At 36.5% G+C, this 24,699-nt stretch overlaps 1 protein-coding gene across 3 annotated transcripts in view; it reads right to left on the reverse strand.

Annotated features, from left to right (window-relative positions):
• The window catches only part of LOC110536541 (uncharacterized protein C8orf34 homolog), a 166,613-nt gene that overhangs the window by 101,812 nt on the left and 40,102 nt on the right, over window positions 1-24,699 (reverse strand). For 2 of the 3 annotated variants that reach the window (XM_036934705.1, XM_036934703.1), the window contains exons 2-5: window positions 22,640-22,784; window positions 21,918-22,049; window positions 11,144-11,254; window positions 10,040-10,068 (exon numbers count right to left, since the gene is read on the reverse strand). In XM_036934705.1, the coding sequence (XP_036790600.1) occupies window positions 10,040-10,068; window positions 11,144-11,254; window positions 21,918-22,049; window positions 22,640-22,784 (417 nt within the window). The remainder of the gene's footprint in view (window positions 1-10,039; window positions 10,069-11,143; window positions 11,255-21,917; window positions 22,050-22,639; window positions 22,785-24,699) is intronic. The other variant, XM_036934704.1, reaches the window with a different exon arrangement.

Below are 24,699 nucleotides of genomic sequence, written 5' to 3' on the forward strand. Positions count from 1 at the left end.
TACAACCAGACATCAATACACCCCAATACAACCAGATATCAATACACCCCAAACATCAATACACCCCAATACAACCAGACATCAATACACCCCAATACAACCAGATATCAATACACCCCAAACATCAATACACCCCAATACAACCAGACATCAATACACCCCAATACAACCAGACATCAATACACCCCAAACATCAATACACCCCAATACAACCAGACATCAATACACCCCAATACAACCAGATATCAATACACCCCAAACATCAATACACCACAATACAACCAGACATCAATACACCCCAAACATCAATACACCCCAATACAACCAGACATCAATACACCCCAATACAACCAGATATCAATACACCCCAAACATCAATACACCCCAATACAACCAGATATCAATACACCCCAAACATCAATACACCCCAATACAACCAGATATCAATACACCCCAAACATCAATACACCCCAATACAACCAGACATCAATACACCCCAAACATCAATACACCCCAATACAACCAGACATCAATACACCCCAATACAACCAGATATCAATACACCCCAAACATCAATACACCCCAATACAACCAGACATCAATACACCCCAAACATCAATACACCCCAAACATCAATACACCCCAAACATCAATACACCCCAATACAACCAGACATCAATACACCCCAATACAACCAGACATCAATACACCCCAATACAACCAGACATCAATACACCCCAAACATCAATACACTCCAATACAACCAGACATCAATACACCCCAATACAACCAGATATCAATACACCCCAATACAACCAGACATCAATACACCCCAAACATCAATACACCCCAATACAACCAGACATCAATACACCCCAAACATCAATACACCCCAATACAACCAGACATCAATACACCCCAATACAACCAGATATCAATACACCCCAAACATCAATACACCCCAATACAACCAGATATCAATACACCCCAAACATCAATACACCCCAATACAACCAGACATCAATACACCCCAATACAACCAGACATCAATACACCCCAATACAACCAGACATCAATACACCCCAATACAACCAGACATCAATACACCACAAACATCAATACACCCCAATACAACCAGACATCAATACACCCCAATACAACCAGATATCAATACACCCCAAACATCAATACAACCCAATACAACCAGATATCAATACACCCCAAACATCAATACACCCCAATACAACCAGACATCAATACACCCCAATACAACCAGACATCAATACACCCCAATACAACCAGACATCAATACACCCCAAACATCAATACACCCCAATACAACCAGATATCAATACACCCCAAACATCAATACACCCCAATACAACCAGACATCAATACACCCCAATACAACCAGACATCAATACACCCCAAACATCAATACACCCCAATACAACCAGACATCAATACACCCCAATACAACCAGATATCAATACACCCCAAACATCAATACACCCCAATACAACCAGACATCAATACACCCCAAACATCAATGCACCCCAATACAACCAGACATCAATACACCCCAATACAACCAGACATCAATACACCCCAATACAACCAGATATCAATACACCCCAAACATCAATACACCCCAATACAACCAGACATCAATACACCCCAATACAACCAGATATCAATACACCCCAAACATCAATACACCCCAATACAACCAGACATCAATACACCCCAATACAACCAGACATCAATACACCCCAAACATCAATACACCCCAATACAACCAGACATCAATACACCCCAATACAACCAGATATCAATACACCCCAAACATCAATACACCACAATACAACCAGACATCAATACACCCCAAACATCAATACACCCCAATACAACCAGACATCAATACACCCCAATACAACCAGATATCAATACACCCCAAACATCAATACACCCCAATACAACCAGATATCAATACACCCCAAACATCAATACACCCCAATACAACCAGATATCAATACACCCCAAACATCAATACACCCCAATACAACCAGACATCAATACACCCCAAACATCAATACACCCCAATACAACCAGACATCAATACACCCCAATACAACCAGATATCAATACACCCCAAACATCAATACACCCCAATACAACCAGACATCAATACACCCCAAACATCAATACACCCCAAACATCAATACACCCCAAACATCAATACACCCCAATACAACCAGACATCAATACACCCCAATACAACCAGACATCAATACACCCCAATACAACCAGACATCAATACACCCCAAACATCAATACACCCCAATACAACCAGACATCAATACACCCCAATACAACCAGATATCAATACACCCCAATACAACCAGACATCAATACACCCCAAACATCAATACACCCCAATACAACCAGACATCAATACACCCCAAACATCAATACACCCCAATACAACCAGACATCAATACACCCCAATACAACCAGATATCAATACACCCCAAACATCAATACACCCCAATACAACCAGATATCAATACACCCCAAACATCAATACACCCCAATACAACCAGACATCAATACACCCCAATACAACCAGACATCAATACACCCCAATACAACCAGACATCAATACACCCCAATACAACCAGACATCAATACACCACAAACATCAATACACCCCAATACAACCAGATATCAATACACCCCAAACATCAATACACCCCAATACAACCAGACATCAATACACCCCAATACAACCAGACATCAATACACCCCAAACATCAATACACCCCAATACAACCAGACATCAATACACCCCAATACAACCAGACATCAATACACCCCAATACAACCAGATATCAATACACCCCAAACATCAATACACCCCAATACACCCCAAACATCAATACACCCCAATACAACCAGACATCAATACACCCCAATCATCAATACACCCCAATACAACCAGACATCAATACACCCCAATACAACCAGACATCAATACACCCCAAACATCAATACACCCCAATACAACCAGACATCAATACACCCCAAACATCAATACACCCCAATACAACCAGACATCAATACACCCCAATACAACCAGACATCAATACACCCCAAACATCAATACACCCCAATACAACCAGACATCAATACACCCCAATACAACCAGATATCAATACACCCCAATACAACCAGACATCAATACACCCCAAACATCAATACACCCCAATACAACCAGACATCAATACACCCCAATACAACCAGACATCAATACACCCCAAACATCAATACACCCCAATACAACCAGACATCAATACACCCCAATACAACCAGACATCAATACACCCCAAACATCAATACACCCCAATACAACCAGACATCAATACACCCCAATACAACCAGACATCAATACACCCCAAACATCAATACACCCCAATACAACCAGACATCAATACACCCCAAACATCAATACACCCCAATACAACCAGACATCAATACACCCCAATACAACCAGACATCAATACACCCCAATACAACCAGACATCAATACACCCCAAACATCAATACACCCCAATACAACCAGATATCAATACACCCCAATACAACCAGATATCAATACACCCCAATACAACCAGACATCAATACACCCCAAACATCAATACACCCCAATACAACCAGACATCAATACACCCCAATACAACCAGACATCAATACACCCCTAAACATCAATACACCCCAATACAACCAGACATCAATACACCCCAGACATCAATACACCCCAATACAACCAGATATCAATACACCCCAAACATCAATACACCCCAATACAACCAGACATCAATACACCCCAATACAACCAGATATCAATACACCCCAAACATCAATACACCCCAATACAACCAGACATCAATACACCCCAATACAACCAGACATCAATACACCCCAATACAACCAGACATCAATACACCCCAATACAACCAGACATCAATACACCCCAAACATCAATACACCCCAATACAACCAGACATCAATACACCCCAAACATCAATACACCCCAATACAACCAGATATCAATACACCCCAATACAACCAGACATCAATACACCCCAATACAACCAGACATCAATACACCCCAAACATCAATACACCCCAATACAACCAGACATCAATACACCCCAAACATCAATACACCCCAATACAACCAGACATCAATACACCCCAATACAACCAGATATCAATACACCCCAATACAACCAGACATCAATACACCCCAATACAACCAGACATCAATACACCCCAATACAACCAGACATCAATACACCCCAAACATCAATACACCCCAATACAACCAGACATCAATACACCCCAAACATCAATACACCCCAATACAACCAGACATCAATACACCCCAATACAACCAGACATCAATACACCCCAATACAACCAGATATCAATACACCCCAAACATCAATACATCCCAATACAACCAGACATCAATACACCCCAATACAACCAGACATCAATACACCCCAATACAACCAGATATCAATACACCCCAAACATCAATACACCCCAATACAACCAGACATCAATACAACTCAATACACCCCAAACCTCAACACAATAAAAACAATCTGTCTTACTGCAGGCATACAGGCATATAACAGAACTATCCATCTGGAGGACTCACCATCGACAAACAGAACTATCCACCTGGAGGACTCACCATCGACAAACAGAACTATCCATCTGGAGGACTCACCATCGACAAACAGAACTATCCACCTGGAGGACTCACCATCGACAAACACAACTATCCACCTGGAGGACTCACCATCAACAAACACAACTATCCACCTGGAGGACTCACCATCGACAAACACAACTATCCACCTGGAGGACTCACCATCGACAAACAAAACTATCCACCTGGAGGACTCACCATCAACAAACAGAACTATCCACCTGGAGGACTCACCATCGACAAACACAACTATTCACCTGGAGGACTCACCATCGACAAACAGAACCATCCACCTGGAGGACTCACCATCGACAAACAGAACCATCCATCTGGAGGACTCACCATCGACAAACACAACTATCCACCTGGAGGACTCACCATCGACAAACACAACTATCCACCTGGAGGACTCACCATCGACAAACACAACTATCCATCTGGAGGACTCACCATCGACAAACAGAACTATCCTTCTGGAGGACTCACCATCGACAAACACAACTATCCACCTGGAGGACTCACCATCGACAAACAGAACTATCCATCTGGAGGACTCACCACCGACAAACAGAACTATCCACCTGGAGGACTCACCATTGACAAACACAACTATCCACCTGGAGGACTCACCATCGACAAACAGAACTATCCATCTGGAGGACTCACCACCGACAAACAGAACTATCCACCTGGAGGACTCACCATTGACAAACACAACTATCCACCTGGAGGACTCACCATCGACAAAAAGAACTATCCACCTGGAGGACTCACCATCGACAAACAGAACTATCTATCTCGAGGACTCACCATCGACAAACACAACTATCCATCTGGAGGACTCACCATCGACAAACACAACTATCCATCTGGAGGACTCACCATCGACAAACAGAACTATCCACCCGGAGGACTCACCATCGACAAACAGAACTATCCACCTGGAGGACTCACCATCAACAAACACAACTATCCACCTGTAGGACTCACCATCGACAAACAGAACTATCCACCTGGAGGACTCACCATTGACAAACACAACTATCCATCTGGAGGACTTACCATCGACAAACACAACTATCCACCTGGAGGACTCACCATCGACAAACAGAACTATCCATCTGGAGGACTCACCATCGACAAACACAACTATCCATCTGGAGGACTCACCATCGACAAACAGAACTATCCATCTGGAGGACTCACCACCGACAAACAGAACTATCCACCTGGAGGACTCACCATTGACAAACACAACTATCCATCTGGAGGACTTACCATCAACAAACACAACTATCCACCTGGAGGACTCACCATCGACAAAAATAACTATCCACCTGGAGGACTCACCATCGACAAACAGAACTATCTATCTGGAGGACTCACTATCGACAAACACAACTATCCATCTGGAGGACTCACCATCGACAAACACAACTATCCATCTGAAGGACTCACAATTGACAAACACAACTATCCATCTGGAGGACTCACCATCAACAAACCCAACTGCAATATCTCTGTCTGAGTCCCAAATCGAACCCTATTCACTACAGAGTGCACTATCTTTGACAAACGAAATAACGAAAAATAACCTAAATAATCTTTTCACAAACTGGTCTTGTCCACTATTTTAGGGCTCTCCGAAAAAGACAAGGTGCTGTTCAAATCAAATCAAATCAAATACATTTTGTATTTGTCACATGCGCCGAATACCACAAGTGTCGACCTTAACGTGAAATGCTTACTTTTACAAGCCCTGAACCAACAGTGCAGTTCAAGAAGAGTTAAGAAAATATTTAACAAATAAACTACAGTAAAAACATTTTCAAGTAACACAATAAAATAACAATAACGAGGCTATATACAGGGTATTACGGTACAGAGTCAATGTGGAGGCTATATACAGGGTATTACGGTACAGAGTCAATGTGGAGGCTATATACAGGGTATTACGGTACAGAGTCAGTGTGGAGACTATATACAGGGTATTACGGTACAGAGTCAGTGTGGAGACTATATACAGGTTATTACGGTACAGAGTCAGTGTGGAGACTATATACAGGGGGTACCGGTACAGAGTCAATGTGGAGGCTATATACAGGGGGTACTGGTACAGAGTCAATGTGGAGGCTATATACAGGGTATTACGGTACAGAGTCAGTGTGGAGACTATATACAGGGTATTACGGTACAGAGTCAGTGTGGAGACTATATACAGGGTATTACGGTACAGAGTCAATGTGGAGGCTATATACAGGGTATTACGGTACAGAGTCAATGTGGAGGCTATATACAGGGTATTACGGTACATAGTCAATGTGGAGGCTATATACATGGGGTGCCGGTACCGAGTCAATGTGGAGGCTATATACAGGGGGTACTGGTACAGAGTCAATGTGGAGGCTATATACAGGGTATTACGGTACAGAGTCAGTGTGGAGACTATATACAGGGTATTACGGTACAGAGTCAGTGTGGAGACTATATACAGGGGGTACCGGTACAGAGTCAATGTGGAGGCTATATACAGGGGGTACTGGTACAGAGTCAATGTGGAGGCTATATACAGGGTATTACGGTACATAGTCAATGTGGAGGCTATATACATGGGGTGCCGGTACCGAGTCAATGTGGAGGCTATATACAGGGGGTACCGGTACAGAGTCAATGTGGAGGCTATATACAGGGTATTACGGTACAGAGTCAGTGTGGAGACTATATACAGGGTATTACGGTACAGAGTCAGTGTGGAGACTATATACAGGGGGTACCGGTACAGAGTCAATGTGGAGGCTATATACAGGGGGTACTGGTACAGAGTCAATGTGGAGGCTATATACAGGGTATTACGGTACAGAGTCAGTGTGGAGACTATATACAGGGTATTACGGTACAGAGTCAGTGTGGAGACTATATACAGGGTATTACGGTACAGAGTCAGTGTGGAGACTATATACAGGGTATTACGGTACAGAGTCAATGTGGAGGCTATATACAGGGTATTACGGTACAGAGTCAACGTGGAGGCTATATACAGGGTATTACGGTACATAGTCAATGTGGAGGCAATATACATGGGGTGCCGGTACCGAGTCAATGTGGAGGCTATATACAGGGGGTACCGGTACAGAGTCAATGTGGAGGCTATATACAGGGGGTGCCGGTAACGAGTCAATGTGGAGGCTATATACAGGGGGTGCCGGTAACGAGTCAATGTGGAGGCTATATACAGGGTTTTACTGTACAGAGTCAATGTGGAGGCTATATACAGGGTATTACGGTACAGAGTCAATGTGGAGGCTATATACAGGGGGTACCAGTACAGAGTCAAGTGGAGGCTATATACAGGGGGTACCGGTACAGAGTCAATGTGGAGGCTATATACAGGGTATTACGGTACAGAGTCAATGTGGAGGCTATATACAGGGGGTACCGGTACAGAGTCAATGTGGAGGCTATATACAGGGGGTGCCGGTACCGAGTCAATGTGGAGGCTATATACAGGGGGTACCGGTACAGAGTCAATGTGGAGGCTATATACAGGGTATTACTGTACAGAGTCAATGTGGAGGCTATATACAGGGGGTACCGGTACAGAGTCAATGTGGAGGCTATATACAGGGGGTGCCGGTACCGAGTCAATGTGGAGGCTATATACAGGGGGTACCGGTACAGAGTCAATGTGGAGGCTATATACAGGGTATTACTGTACAGAGTCAATGTGGAGGCTATATACAGGGTATTACGGTACAGAGTCAATGTGGAGGCTATATACAGGGGGTACCAGTACAGAGTCAAGTGGAGGCTATATACAGGGGGTACCGGTACAGAGTCAATGTGGAGACCATATACAGGGGGTACCGGTACAGAGTCAATGTGGAGGCTATATACAGGGGGTACCGGTACAGAGTCAATGTGGAGGCTATATACAGGGGGTACCAGTACAGAGTCAATTTGGAGGCTATATACAGGGTAGTACGGTACAGAGTCAATGTGGAGGCTATATACAGGGGGTACCGGTACAGAGTCAATGTGGAGGCTATATACAGGGTATTACGGTACAGAGTCAATGTGGAGGCTATATACAGGGTATTACGGTACAGATTCAATGTGGAGGCTATATACAGGGGGTACCAGTACAGAGTCAAGTGGAGGCTATATACAGGGGGTACTGGTACAGAGTCAATGTGGAGGCTATATACAGGGGGTACCGGTACAGAGTCAATGTGGAGGCTATATACAGGGGGTACCAGTACAGAGTCAAAGTGGAGGCTGTATACAGGGTATTACGGTACAGAGTCAATGTGGAGGCTATATACAGGGGTTACTGGTACCGAGTCAATGTGGAGGCTATATACAGGAGGTACCAGTACCGAGTCAATGTGGAGGCTATATACAGGAGGTACCGGTACCGAGTCAATGTGCGGGGGTACTGCTTAGTCTAAGTAATTTATACATGTAGGTAGGTATACATGGTGTACATATAGGTAGGGGTAAAGTGACTATGCATAGATAATAAACACTGACTAGCAGCACTGTACAAAACAAAGTGTGGGGGGGGGGGGGACAATGTAAATAGTCTGGGAGGCCATTTGATTGATTGTTCAGCAGTCTTATGGCTTGGAGGTAGAAGCTGTCAAGGAGCCTTTTGGACGTCGACTTGGCGCTCCGGTACCGCTTGCCGTGTGATAGCAGAAAGAACAGTCTTTGACTTGGGTGACTGGAGTCTTAGACAATTCTTCGGGCCTTCCTTTGACACCACCTGGTATAGAGGTCCTGGATGGCAGGAAGCTCGGCCCCAGTGATCAAATCAAATGTTTTGTCTCCCTACAAACTGAGTTCTCTCATTATTGTGTTGAGGTAGAACCAGGGCCAGACAGTGTATGAAACAAAGATTTTTTTCCGTACTACAGAAAGAGGAGCTTATTCAAGTTTCACAGGATGGATGTCGGTCCCATGAGATTGTTGCATGTCATTATTTTCACACACACGCACACACACGCACACGCACACACACGTACACACGCACACACACGCATACACACACACACACACACACACACACATACACACACATACACACACACAAACATTCCCATGGGAATAAAACCCTCAGCCCTAGCGTTGAAAGCACCACATGCTCTACCAACTGAGCTACACACAGAAACCGCGCACAAACACACACACAAAAAAAAAAAACGATTTCATGATGTACATTTAAAAAGAAACACGACTGCAGTTGTAAGTAGTTACCTGATCAAGTTCATCAGAAACAGCGATACCTGTGAAGAGCAGAAAAGTGAATCAGCGGGAGACAAAATGCCAAGGAACTTTCACGCACTAAACTGTAGTCTGTATTTACAAAGGTTCAGGAGTTAGTAGATGTATTAAGGTTCAGGAGTTAGTAGATGTATTAAGGTTCAGGAGTTAGTAGATGTATTAAGGTTCAGGAGTTAGTAGAGGTATTAAGGTTCAGGAGTTAGTAGATGTATTAAGGTTCAGGAGTTAGTAGAGGTATTAAGGTTCAGGAGTTAGTAGAGGTATTAAGGTTCAGGAGTTAGTAGAGGTATTCATATTAAGGTTCAGGAGTTAGTAGATGTATTCATATCAAGGTTCAGGAGTTAGTAGAGGTATTACGGTTCAGGAGTTAGTAGATGTATTAAGGTTCAGGAGTTAGTAGATGTATTAAGGTTCAGGAGTTAGTAGAGGTATTAAGGTTCAGGAGTTAGTAGATGTATTAAGGTTCAGGAGTTAGTAGAGGTATTAAGGTTCAGGAGTTAGTAGATGTATTAAGGTTCAGGAGTTAGTAGAGGTATTAAGGTTCAGGAGTTAGTAGATGTATTAAGGTTCAGGAGTTAGTAGAGGTATTAAGGTTCAGGAGTTAGTAGAGGTATTACGGTTCAGGAGTTAGTAGATGTATTAAGGTTCAGGAGTTAGTAGATGTATTAAGGTTCAGGAGTTAGTAGATGTATTAAGGTTCAGGAGTTAGTAGATGTATTAAGGAGATAGTGAATCTATTCTCTCCATCACTACGGGACAGGTTCTGTATAGCCTTGGGTTCAGGAATTAGGGTACATTATTAGGCTTTACGGTTTCGTGCTAGGGATTAGGGTACTGCATTAGAGTTGAGGGTTTAAGGTACAACATTAGTGTTTGGGGTTCAGAGTAAGTGTTTAGGGTACAGTATCAGTGTTTGGGGTTTAGAGTAAGTGTTTAGGGTACAGTATTAGGGTTGAGGGTTTAGGGTACAGCATTAGTGTTTGGGGTTCAGAGTAAGTGTTTAGGGTACAGTATCAGTGTTTGGGGTTTAGAGTAAGTGTTTAGGGTACAGTATTAGGGTTTAGTTAGTGTACTCACTGCGGGACAGGTTCTCCAGAGCCTTGCCCAGTGTCTTGCTCTCCTGCAGGATGAGGTTGAAGTCTCCGCTCTCCCTCCATTCCCACCACGGCTGCTCAATAGATCGCGGTACTGAAACACAACCACAACCGTAGGACAGCGTCACCTATACATCTATACCTATACACCACCTACACACAACCTACACACAACCTACACACCACCTATACACCACCTATACATCCCAGAACCTACACACCACCTTATACACCACCTATACATCCCAGCACCTACACACCACCTTATACACCACCTATACATCCCAGCACCTACACACCACCTACACACCACCTATACATCCCAGCACCTACACACCCCCTTATACACCACCTATACATCCCAGCACCTACACACAACCTACACACCACCTATACATCCCAGCACCTACACACCACCTTATACACCACCTATACATCCCAGCACCTACACACCACCTACACACCCCCTACACACCACCTACACACCCCCTACACACCACCTATACACCACCTACACACCCCTTATACACCACCTATACATCCCAGCACCTACACACCACCTACACACCCCCTACACACCCCCTATACACCTATACACCACCTATACATCCCAGCACCTACACACCACCTATACACCCCCTATACACCACCTACACACCACCTATACACCGCCTATCTATCACCTATACACCACCTACACACCACCTTCGGCCTTTAGCATGATTAACAGATGAAAATGGGTCAAACAGGAAGAGAGGTAAGGATCCAAAGTCCGCCGGTCTCTGTCTCTCCCACTCCCTCTTCTGAGATGTAAATTTTTTTTATTTGACCTTTGTTTAACTAGGCAAGTCAGTTAAGAACAACTTCTTATTTTCAATGACGGCCTAGGAACAGTGGGTTAACTGCCTGTTCAGGGGGTTTGAACTTGCTAGTAGTCCAATGCTCTAACCACTAGGCTACCCTGCCGCCCAAATTTATGAATGAGGAGATATAGACATGTGAAGCCCTAGCTTCAAACCCATTATGACCCCTGTTACTTGCTATATGGATACGAGAACAATTGAAATCCTCTCACCATCTCTTCTCATCCAATCAATGATCGCCTTGAGAAAGGTTAGTGTTTGGGATGTGGAACACATGCACTACCAGTCAACATTTTTGACACATTTACTCATTCAAGGTTTTTTTTCTTTCAATTTACAATTTTCTACGTTAAAATAATAAAAATGAAGAAATCCCCCCAAAAATACTGTCAGTGATTTATTTAGAGTTCAAGACACACTTAACCAGCATGACCACCAAAGCATTCTGCAGTGATACACCATCCGATCTAGTTTGCGCCTAGTGAGACTATCATTTGTTTTTCAACAGGACAATGACCCAAAACACACCTCTGGACTATTTGACCAGAGTGGCTCAGTTAGTAGGGCATGGCACTTGCAATGCCAGGATCGTGGGTTCAATTATATACCAACAGAGAAGGTAAGGAGAGATACCTACTGAAAACAACATTTTATTTCATGGCATAGAACTCTCATTTTAACTGTTGTCTTCCCATTAGAACTTTTCGTTTAGAATTTTTGTTTCTTCGTTTACAGGTCGGTTTGTTACAGAAAACAAAAAAATCCTCTAAATGACTGAATAATAAGTATATAAGCCCATTATGTTCTGGTGCAGCTTTGCGAAGAGCACAGCTCTTGTTTCATGTATTTTGCCAGACTGACAAAGCTTTAAGGAACAAAGAGAGAGAGAGTGGCAGGGAGAAGCAGCCAGAGGAGACACACGTCCTCTCTTTCATTTCCTCCTGATTGTAAGTGATGGTCTGACCACAGTCTGAAATAGACTGGAACTGGCATGAGAATGAGAGCAATGCTGAATTATTGAAGTTTCTGCCCCTCCTCCCTCCTTTCCCTCCCATATTTTTTGATCTGTCTCTCTCTATCTCTCGCTTTGCCTCACACCTTCTATCTCTCTCTCTTTCTACTATCGACGTCTCCTCTCCCCATCTCTCTCCTTCCCCTCCCTCTCCAACCACTTCATCTCTATCTCCATTTGACCCAACCTATGAGTTCCTTACATCACCCTTCATTCAGTCTGTCCCCAGTTATCTATAGAACCTCGTTACATCACCCTTCATTCAGTCTGTCCCCAGTTATCTATAGAACCTCGTTACATCACCCTTCATTCAGTCTGTCCCCAGTTATCTATAGAACCTCATTACATCACCCTTCATTCAATCTGTCCCCAGTTATCTATAGAACCTCGTTACATCACCCTTCATTCAGTCTGTCCCCAGTTATCTATAGAACCTCGTTACATCACCCTTCATTCAGTCTGTCCCCAGTTATCTATAGAACCTCGTTACATCACCCTTCATTCAGTCTGTCCCCAGTTATCTATAGAACCTCATTACATCACCCTTCATTCAGTCTGTCCCCAGTTATCTATAGAACCTTGTTACATCACCCTTCATTCAGTCTGTCCCCAGTTATCTATAGAACCTCGTTACATCACCCTTCATTCAGTCTGTCCCCAGTTATCTATAGAACCTCGTTACATCACCCTTCATTCAGTCTGTCCCCAGTTATCTATAGAACCTCGTTACATCACCCTTCATTCAGTCTGTCCCCAGTTATCTATAGAACCTCGTTACATCACCCTTCATTCAGTCTGTCCCCACTTATCTATAGAACCTCGTTACATCACCCTTCATTCAGTCTGTCCCCAGTCATCTATAGAACCTCATTACATCACCCTTCATTCAGTCTGTCCCCAGTTATCTATAGAACCTCGTTACATCACCCTTCATTCAGTCTGTCCCCAGTCATCTATAGAACCTCATTACATCACCCTTCATTCAGTCTGTCCCCAGTCATCTATAGAACCTCGTTACATCACCCTTCATTCAGTCTGTCCCAGTTCTGTGTGATAGAGTCTTGACTAGCGTACTCATCTGGCACTGGCCCATTGGACAATAAACCATGACTAATTTAATGGGAAATTACGTCCAATTAAAAGGGGGGAGGGAGATTGAAACCAATGAGGCGAATCATTGGTGTACAACAAGTATCAATACTAAAGGCTGCAATCAAAACAGATGCTGTAATCTGTTGCACCCGAACCGTAGGTGCCTGCGCTTGCCGGATTAATTTACAGTCCGTTGTTATGCCGAGTTCTGGGGTTTCTGGTGGGAGTAGAGGATAGGTACCAGCCACATCATCAGCTGACAACATCCATTGGTAATGACAGAGGAACGGAGAGGACTAATGGAGGTGCCATTTTAACAACATAAAGACTTCTATCACGACACACTGTAGATATAGTAGATATAGTAGATATGGTATATATAGTAGATATAGTATATATAGTAGATATAGTATATATAGTAGATATAGTAGATATAGTAGATATGGTATATATAGTATACATAGTAGACATAGTAGATATAGTATATATAGTAGATATAGTAGATTTAGTAGATATAGTAGATATAGTATAGTAGATATAGTAGATATGGTATATATAGTATACATAGTAGACATAGTAGACATAGTAGATATAGTAGATATAGTAGATATAGTAGATATAGTAGATTTAGTAGATATAGTAGATATAGTATAGTAGATATAGTAGATATGGTATATATAGTATACATAGTAGACATAGTAGACATAGTAGATATAGTAGATATAGTAGATATAGTATATATAGTAGACATAGTAGATATAGTATATATAGTATACATAGTAGACATAGTATATATAGTAGATATAGTAGATACAGTAGATATAGTATATATAGTAGACATAGTAGATATAGTATATATAGTAGATTTAGTAGATATAGTATTGTAGATATAGTAGCTATAGTAGATATAGTAGATATAGTAGATATAGTAGATACAGTAGATACAGTAGATATAGTAGATATAGTAGATATAGTAGATATAGTAGATATAGTGTAGTAGATGTAGTAGATATAGTATATATAGTATAGTATATATAGTATATATAGTAGATATAGTAGATATAGTATATATAGTATATATAGTAGATATAGTAGATATAGTATACATAGTATAGAAGATATAGTATATATAGTATATAGAGTATATATAGTATATATAGTAGATATAGCAGATATAGTATATATAGTATATATAGTAGATATAGTAGATATAGTATATATAGTATATATAGTATATATAGTAGATATAGTATATATAGTATATACAGTATATATAGTATATACAGTAGATATAGTAGATATAGTAGATATAGTAGATATGGTATATATAGTAGATATGGTATATATAGTAGATATAGTATATATAGTAGATAGTATATATAGATATAGATATAGTAGATATAGTATATATAGTAGATATAGTAGATATAGTATATATAGTAGATACAGTATATATAGTAGATAGTATATATAGATATAGATATAGTATATATAGTATATATAGTAGATATAGTAGATATGGTATATATAGTAGATATAGTATATATAGTAGATATAGTGTATATATAGTAGATATAGTAGATATAGTATATATAGTAGATATAGTGTATATATAGTAGATATAGTAGATATGGTATATATAGTAGATATGGTATATATAGTAGATATGGTATATATAGTAGATATAGTATATATAGTAGATATAGTATATATAGTAGATATAGTATATATAGTAGATATAGTAGATATGGTAGATATAGTAGATATAGTATATATAGTAGATATAGTAGATATGGTAGATATAGTAGATATGGTAGATATAGTAGATATAGTATATATAGTAGATATAGTATATATAGTAGATATAGTAGATATGGTATATATAGTAGATATAGTATATATAGTAGATATGGTAGATATAGTAGATATGGTATATATAGTAGATATGGTATATATAGTAGATATAGTATATATAGTAGATATAGTAGATATGGTAGATATAGTAGATATGGTAGATATAGTAGATATGGTAGATATAGTAGATATGGTAGATATAGTAGATATAGTGTATATATAGTAGATATAGTAGATATAGTATATATAGTAGATATAGTAGATAGTATATATAGATATAGATATAGTAGATATAGTATATATAGTATATATAGTAGATATAGTAGATATGGTATATATATTATATATAGTAGATATAGTGTATATATAGTAGATATAGTAGATATAGTATATATAGTAGATATAGTAGATATAGTATATATAGTAGATAGTATATATAGATATAGATATAGTAGATATAGTATATATAGTATATATAGTAGATATAGTAGATATGGTATATATATTATATATAGTAGATATAGTATATATAGTAGATATAGTATATATAGTAGATAGTATATATAGATATAGATATAGTAGATATAGTATATATAGTATATATAGTAGATATAGTAGATATGGTATATATAGTAGATATAGTATATATAGTAGATACAGTATATATAGTAGATAGTATATATAGATATAGATATAGTAGATATAGTATATATAGTATATATAGTAGATATAGTAGATATGGTATATATAGTAGATATAGTATATATAGTAGATATAGTAGATATAGTAGATACAGTATATATAGTAGATAGTATATATAGATATAGATATAGTAGATATAGTATATATAGTATATATAGTAGATATAGTAGATATGGTATATATATTATATATAGTAGATATAGTATATATAGTAGATATAGTAGATATAGTATATATAGTAGATATAGTAGATATATTATATATAGTAGATATAGTAGATATATTATATATAGTAGATATAGTAGATATATTATATATAGTAGATATAGTAGATATATTATATATAGTAGATATATTATATATAGTAGATATAGTAGATATATTATATATAGTAGATATAGTAGATATATTATATATAGTAGATATATTATATATAGTAGATATAGTAGATATATTATATATAGTAGATATAGTATATATAGTAGATATAGTAGATATATTATATATAGTAGATATAGTAGATATATTATATATAGTAGATATAGTATATATAGTAGATATAGTAGATATATTATATATAGTAGATATAGTAGATATATTATATATAGTAGATATAGTATATATAGTAGATATAGTATATATAGTAGATATAGTATATATAGTAGATATATTATATATAGTAGATATAGTAGATATATTATATATAGTAGATATAGTAGATATATTATATATAGTAGATATATTATATATAGTAGATATAGTAGATATATTATATATAGTAGATATAGTAGATATATTATATATAGTAGATATATTATATATAGTAGATATAGTAGATATATTATATATAGTAGATATAGTATATATAGTAGATATATTATATATAGTAGATATAGTATATATAGTAGATATAGTATATATAGTAGATATAGTAGATATGGTATATATAGTAGATATAGTAGATATAGTATATATAGTAGATATAGTAGATATGGTATATATAGTAGATATAGTAGATATAGTATATATAGTAGATATAGTAGATATGGTAGATATAGTAGATATAGTAGATATAGTAGATATAGTAGATATAGTAGATATGGTAGATATAGTAGATATGGTATATATAGTAGATATAGTAGATATAGTATATATAGTAGATATAGTAGATATGGTAGATATAGTAGATATAGTAGATATAGTAGATATGGTAGATATAGTAGATATAGTAGATATAGTAGATATGGTATATATAGTATATATAGTAGATATAGTAGATTTAGTAGATATAGTAGATATAGTATATATAGTAGATATGGTAGATATGGTATATATAGTAGATATAGTATATATAGTAGATATAGTAGATATAGTATATATAGTAGATATAGTAGATATAGTATATATAGTAGATATAGTAGATATGGTATATATAGTATATATAGTAGATATAGTAGATTTAGTAGATATAGTAGATATAGTATATATAGTAGATATAGTAGATATGGTAGATATAGTATATATAGTAGATATGGTATATATAGTAGATATAGTAGATATAGTATATATAGTAGATATAGTAGATATAGTATATATAGTAGATATAGTAGATATGGTATATATAGTAGATATAGTAGATATAGTATATATAGTAGATATAGTAGATATGGTAGATATAGTAGATATAGTAGATATAGTAGATATGGTAGATATAGTAGATATGGTAGATATAGTATATATAGTAGATATGGTATATATAGTAGATATAGTAGATATAGTATATATAGTAGATATAGTAGATATAGTATATATAGTAGATATGGTATATATAGTAGATATAGTATATATAGTAGATATAGTAGATATGGTAGATATAGTAGATATAGTAGATATGGTATATATAGTAGATATAGTATATATAGTAGATATAGTAGATATAGTAGATATGGTATATATAGTATATATAGTATATACAGTAGATATGGTAGATATAGTATATATAGTAGATATAGTAGATATAGTAGATATATTATATATAGTAGATATGGTATATATAGTAGATATAGTATATATAGTAGATATAGTAGATATAGTAGATATGGTATATATAGTAGATATAGTAGATATAGTATATATAGTAGATATAGTAGATATGGTATATATAGTAGATATAGTAGATATAGTATATATAGTAGATATAGTAGATATAGTAGATATGGTATATATGGTAGATATAGTAGATATGGTAGATATGGTATATATAGTATATATAGTAGATATAGTAGATATAGTAGATATAGTATATATAGTATATATAGTAGATATATTATATATAGTAGATATAGTAGATATATTATATATAGTAGATATAGTAGATATATTATATATAGTAGATATATTATATATAGTAGATATAGTAGATATATTATATATAGTAGATATAGTAGATATATTATATATAGTAGATATATTATATATAGTAGATATAGTAGATATATTATATATAGTAGATATAGTATATATAGTAGATATATTATATATAGTAGATATAGTATATATAGTAGATATAGTATATATAGTAGATATAGTATATATAGTAGATATAGTATATATAGTAGATATAGTATATATAGTAGATATAGTATATATAGTAGATATATTATATATAGTAGATATAGTAGATATATTATATATAGTAGATATAGTAGATATATTATATATAGTAGATATATTATATATAGTAGATATAGTAGATATATTATATATAGTAGATATAGTAGATATATTATATATAGTAGATATATTATATATAGTAGATATAGTAGATATATTATATATAGTAGATATAGTATATATAGTAGATATATTATATATAGTAGATATAGTATATATAGTAGATATAGTATATATAGTAGATATAGTAGATATGGTATATATAGTAGATATAGTAGATATAGTATATATAGTAGATATAGTAGATATGGTATATATAGTAGATATAGTAGATATAGTATATATAGTAGATATAGTAGATATGGTAGATATAGTAGATATAGTAGATATAGTAGATATAGTAGATATAGTAGATATGGTAGATATAGTAGATATGGTATATATAGTAGATATAGTAGATATAGTATATATAGTAGATATAGTAGATATGGTAGATATAGTAGATATAGTAGATATAGTAGATATGGTAGATATAGTAGATATAGTAGATATAGTAGATATGGTATATATAGTATATAGTAGATATAGTAGATTTAGTAGATATAGTAGATATAGTATATATAGTAGATATGGTAGATATGGTATATATAGTAGATATAGTATATATAGTAGATATAGTAGATATAGTATATATAGTAGATATAGTAGATATAGTATATATAGTAGATATAGTAGATATGGTATATATAGTATATATAGTAGATATAGTAGATTTAGTAGATATAGTAGATATAGTATATATAGTAGATATAGTAGATATGGTAGATATAGTATATATAGTAGATATGGTATATATAGTAGATATAGTAGATATAGTATATATAGTAGATATAGTAGATATAGTATATATAGTAGATATAGTAGATATGGTATATATAGTAGATATAGTAGATATAGTATATATAGTAGATATAGTAGATATGGTAGATATAGTAGATATAGTAGATATAGTAGATATGGTAGATATAGTAGATATGGTAGATATAGTATATATAGTAGATATGGTATATATAGTAGATATAGTAGATATAGTATATATAGTAGATATAGTAGATATAGTATATATAGTAGATATGGTATATATAGTAGATATAGTATATATAGTAGATATAGTAGATATGGTAGATATAGTAGATATAGTAGATATGGTATATATAGTAGATATAGTATATATAGTAGATATAGTAGATATAGTAGATATGGTATATATAGTATATATAGTATATACAGTAGATATGGTAGATATAGTATATATAGTAGATATAGTAGATATAGTAGATATATTATATATAGTAGATATGGTATATATAGTAGATATAGTATATATAGTAGATATAGTAGATATAGTAGATATGGTATATATAGTAGATATAGTAGATATAGTATATATAGTAGATATAGTAGATATGGTATATATAGTAGATATAGTAGATATAGTATATATAGTAGATATAGTAGATATAGTAGATATGGTATATATGGTAGATATAGTAGATATGGTAGATATGGTATATATAGTATATATAGTAGATATAGTAGATATAGTAGATATGGTATATATAGTATATATAGTATATACAGTAGATATGGTAGATATAGTATATATAGTAGATATAGTATATATAGTAGATATGGTATATATAGTAGATATGGTAGATATAGTAGATATGGTAGATATAGTAGATATAGTAGATATAGTAGATATGGTAGATATGGTATATATAGTATATATAGTAGATATAGTAGATATAGTAGATATGGTATATATAGTATATATAGTATATACAGTAGATATAGTAGATATGGTATATATAGTAGATATAGTATATATAGTAGATATGGTATATATAGTAGATATGGTAGATATAGTAGATATGGTAGATATAGTAGATATAGTAGATATAGTAGATATGGTAGATATAGTATATATAGTAGATATAGTAGATATAGTAGATATGGTATATATAGTAGATATAGTAGATATAGTAGATATGGTATATATAGTAGATATGGTAGATATAGTAGATATGGTAGATATAGTAGATATAGTAGATATAGTAGATATGGTAGATATAGTAGATATGGTATATATAGTAGATATAGTAGATATAGTATATATAGTAGATATAGTATATATAGTAGATATAGTAGATATAGTAGATATGGTATATATAGTAGATATAGTAGATATAGTATATATAGTATATATAGTAGATATAGTAGATATAGTAGATATAGTAGATATAGTAGATATAGTAGATATAGTAGATATAGTAGATATAGTAGATATAGTAGATATAGTAGATATAGTAGATATAGTAGATATAGTAGATATGGTATATATAGTAGATATAGTATATATAGTAGATATAGTAGATATGGTATATATAGTAGATATAGTAGATATAGTATATATAGTAGATATGGTAGATATAGTAGATATGGTATATATAGTAGATATAGTAGATATAGTATATATAGTAGATATATACTATACTCACAGGACTTAGATTCTGCTGAAGGAAGGGAGATGTTAGACACTGCCAGGTCACTCTTGGATTTCTTGGGTTTGTTCGGGTGGATCTGCCAGGGCTTCTGGTAACTCCTGAAGTCAGGACCTCCTTTACTCTCTGCTGAGAGAAGAAGGTACCGCGGGAAAAGTAGTACACACAATGACTAGGAATGTGTGTGGACGTGTGGACGTGTTTAACTATACTTGTGTGAGGACCAGAAGTCCCCACATGAATAGTAAACAAACACACATTTCACCAACTGGGGACATTTTGTTGGTCCCCACAAGATCAAATGCTATTTTTAGGGGATTTAGGGTTAAGGTTAAAATTAGTGTTAGAATTAAGTTTAGGATTAGGATTAGGAGCTAGGTTTAGGTTTAGGTTTAAGGTTAGAATTAGAATTAGTGTTAGACTTAGGTTTAGGTTTAGGATTAGGATTAGGAGCTAGGTTTAGGTTTAGGGTTAAGGTTAGGTTTTGGGGTTAAGGTTAGGTTAGGGTAAGGGTTATTGGTTAGGAAAAATAGGATTTTGAATGGGACTAAATTGTATGTCTCATCTATAGAACCTCATTACTAACAAGGTTAGTTATAACAACACCGTTTGCGTGTACTGCGTATGTGCGTACACGATTGCTCACACGTGCATGCTCTGTGAGTTTACGTGAGCTTCTGAGTGTAGGCGTGTACATGCATCTGCGTCTGCGCTCCTACCTGCATCGCTCTGGGCCCACAGAGCAGCGGAGCCCGCCAGTGTTCTGTGCAGCTTGCCGGGGCTGCCTGGCTTGGTCTGCAGGTGACTGATGAGAAAGGGGACAGGGTGGTCTGGGGTCTGGCTGATCAGACTGGCCATCATCTCCTAGCAGGAACAGCAGAACAGAGACACGTCAGGAAGACGGACCGAGGAAGAGGGGGAGAGGTAAAGAGAGAGAGCAGAGATGGGGAAATGGGGAGAGGGGGAGAGGTAAAGAGAGAGAGGTAAAGAGAGAGGGGGAGAGGTAAAGAGAGAGGGGGAGAGGTAAAGAGAGAGGGGAGAGGGGGAGATGTAAAGAGAGAGAGAGGTAGAGAGAGAGGTAAAGAGAGAGGGGGAGAGGTAAAGAGAGAGGGGGAGAGGTAAAGAGAGAGGGGGAGAGGGGGAGAGGTAAAGAGAGAGAGAGGTAAAGAGAGAGGGGAGAGGTAAAGAGAGAGAGAGGTAAAGAGGGAGGGGGAGAGGTAAAGAGCAAGGGGAGAGGTAAAGAGAGAGAGAGGTAAAAGAGAGAGGGGGAGAGGTAAAGAGAGAGGGAGGTAAAGAGAGAGGGGGAGAGGTAAAGAGAGAGGGGAGAGGGGGAGAGGTAAAGAGAGAGAGCGGTAAAGAGAGGGGGAGAGAGAGGGGGGGGGTAAAGAGAGAGGGGAGAGGTAAAGAGAGAGGGGAGAGGCGGAGAGGTATCTTAGTCATCTATCCTAGTCTTGTCTGTTCTATACAGTATCTTAGTCAGCTATCCTAGTCTTGTCTATTCTATACAGTATCTTAGTCAGCTATCCTAGTCTTGTCAGTTCTATACAGTATGAAGAGAGAAGCAATTTGGAAATTGGTCAGGGGGATATTCTTGCCTGTCTGGCCTTTGTGACTGTTTTGCGCTCAATGCTTAAATAGAGTGGAATTGGAGTGCTATGAAACAACGGTTCTCAGCAGCAGTAGCCTATGTCTCAACCGCACAATTAAATACAGCAATAGTGAATTACAGGAGCTCTGTGGTCTCAACCAGCACGGGGGAAAATAGAGTGGTTCTCTGCAACAGTAGCAGAAGCAGCAGCAGAAGAGTACAGTAGCCTACGTGTCTTAACTCTTGCCACACAGATCCCGTTAGCGGGATCATTTTCGTCAACATCCGGTGAATTGTAGAGCGCCAAATTCAAATTAAATTACTAAACTAAAAATATTTAATTGTTCACGAAATCACAAGTGCAATACACCAAAACACAGCTTAACTTGTTTTTTAATCCAGCCGGCGTGTCAGATTTGAAAAAAGCTTTACGGTGAAAGCAAACCATGCGATAAGTAGATTGGTCACGAAAGTCAGAAAAGCAATACAATTTATCACTTACCTTTGATGATCTTCGTATGTTTGCACTTACGAGACTCCCAATTACACAATAAATGTTAGTTTTGTTCGATAAAGATTCTCCTTTGGTTGGCGCGTTTTGTTCAGTAATCCACAGGCTCGTGATGGGCAGAAGAAAATTCCAAATAGTATCCGTAAAGTTCGTAGAAACAGGTCAAACGTTTCTTATAATCCTTCCTCAGGTTGTTTTTACAATAAATAATTGAATATTTAAACCGGACGGTAGCCTTTTCAATAGAAGAGAGAAAGAAAAGGTCTCCCGGCGCCCGCACAAATCTGACTGACGCAATGTGATCATTCTCGCTCATTTTTCAGAATAAAAGCCTGAAACTATGTCTAAAAACTGTTCACGCCATGGGGAAGCCATAGGAAAAGGAATCGGGTTGATATCCCTTTAAATGGAGCGAAGACAGGCTATGGAACAGAGAGCTTTCAGGAAAAACAGCACGTCAGGTTTTCGCCTTCAATATCAGTTCTGTTATACTCACAGACAAAATTTTGACCGTTTTGGAAACTTTAAAGTGTTTTCTATCCTAATCTGATAATTATATGCATATTCTAGCTTCTGGGCCTGAGAAAAAGGCAGTTTACTTTGGGTACGTTTTTCATCCAAACATCAAAATACTGCCCCCTAGCCTAAAGAGGTTTTAACCAGCATGTGGGATATCAGGA

Source organism: Oncorhynchus mykiss, chromosome 11 (assembly GCF_013265735.2).
Source record: "Oncorhynchus mykiss isolate Arlee chromosome 11, USDA_OmykA_1.1, whole genome shotgun sequence".
Lineage (NCBI taxonomy): Eukaryota > Metazoa > Chordata > Actinopteri > Salmoniformes > Salmonidae > Oncorhynchus > Oncorhynchus mykiss.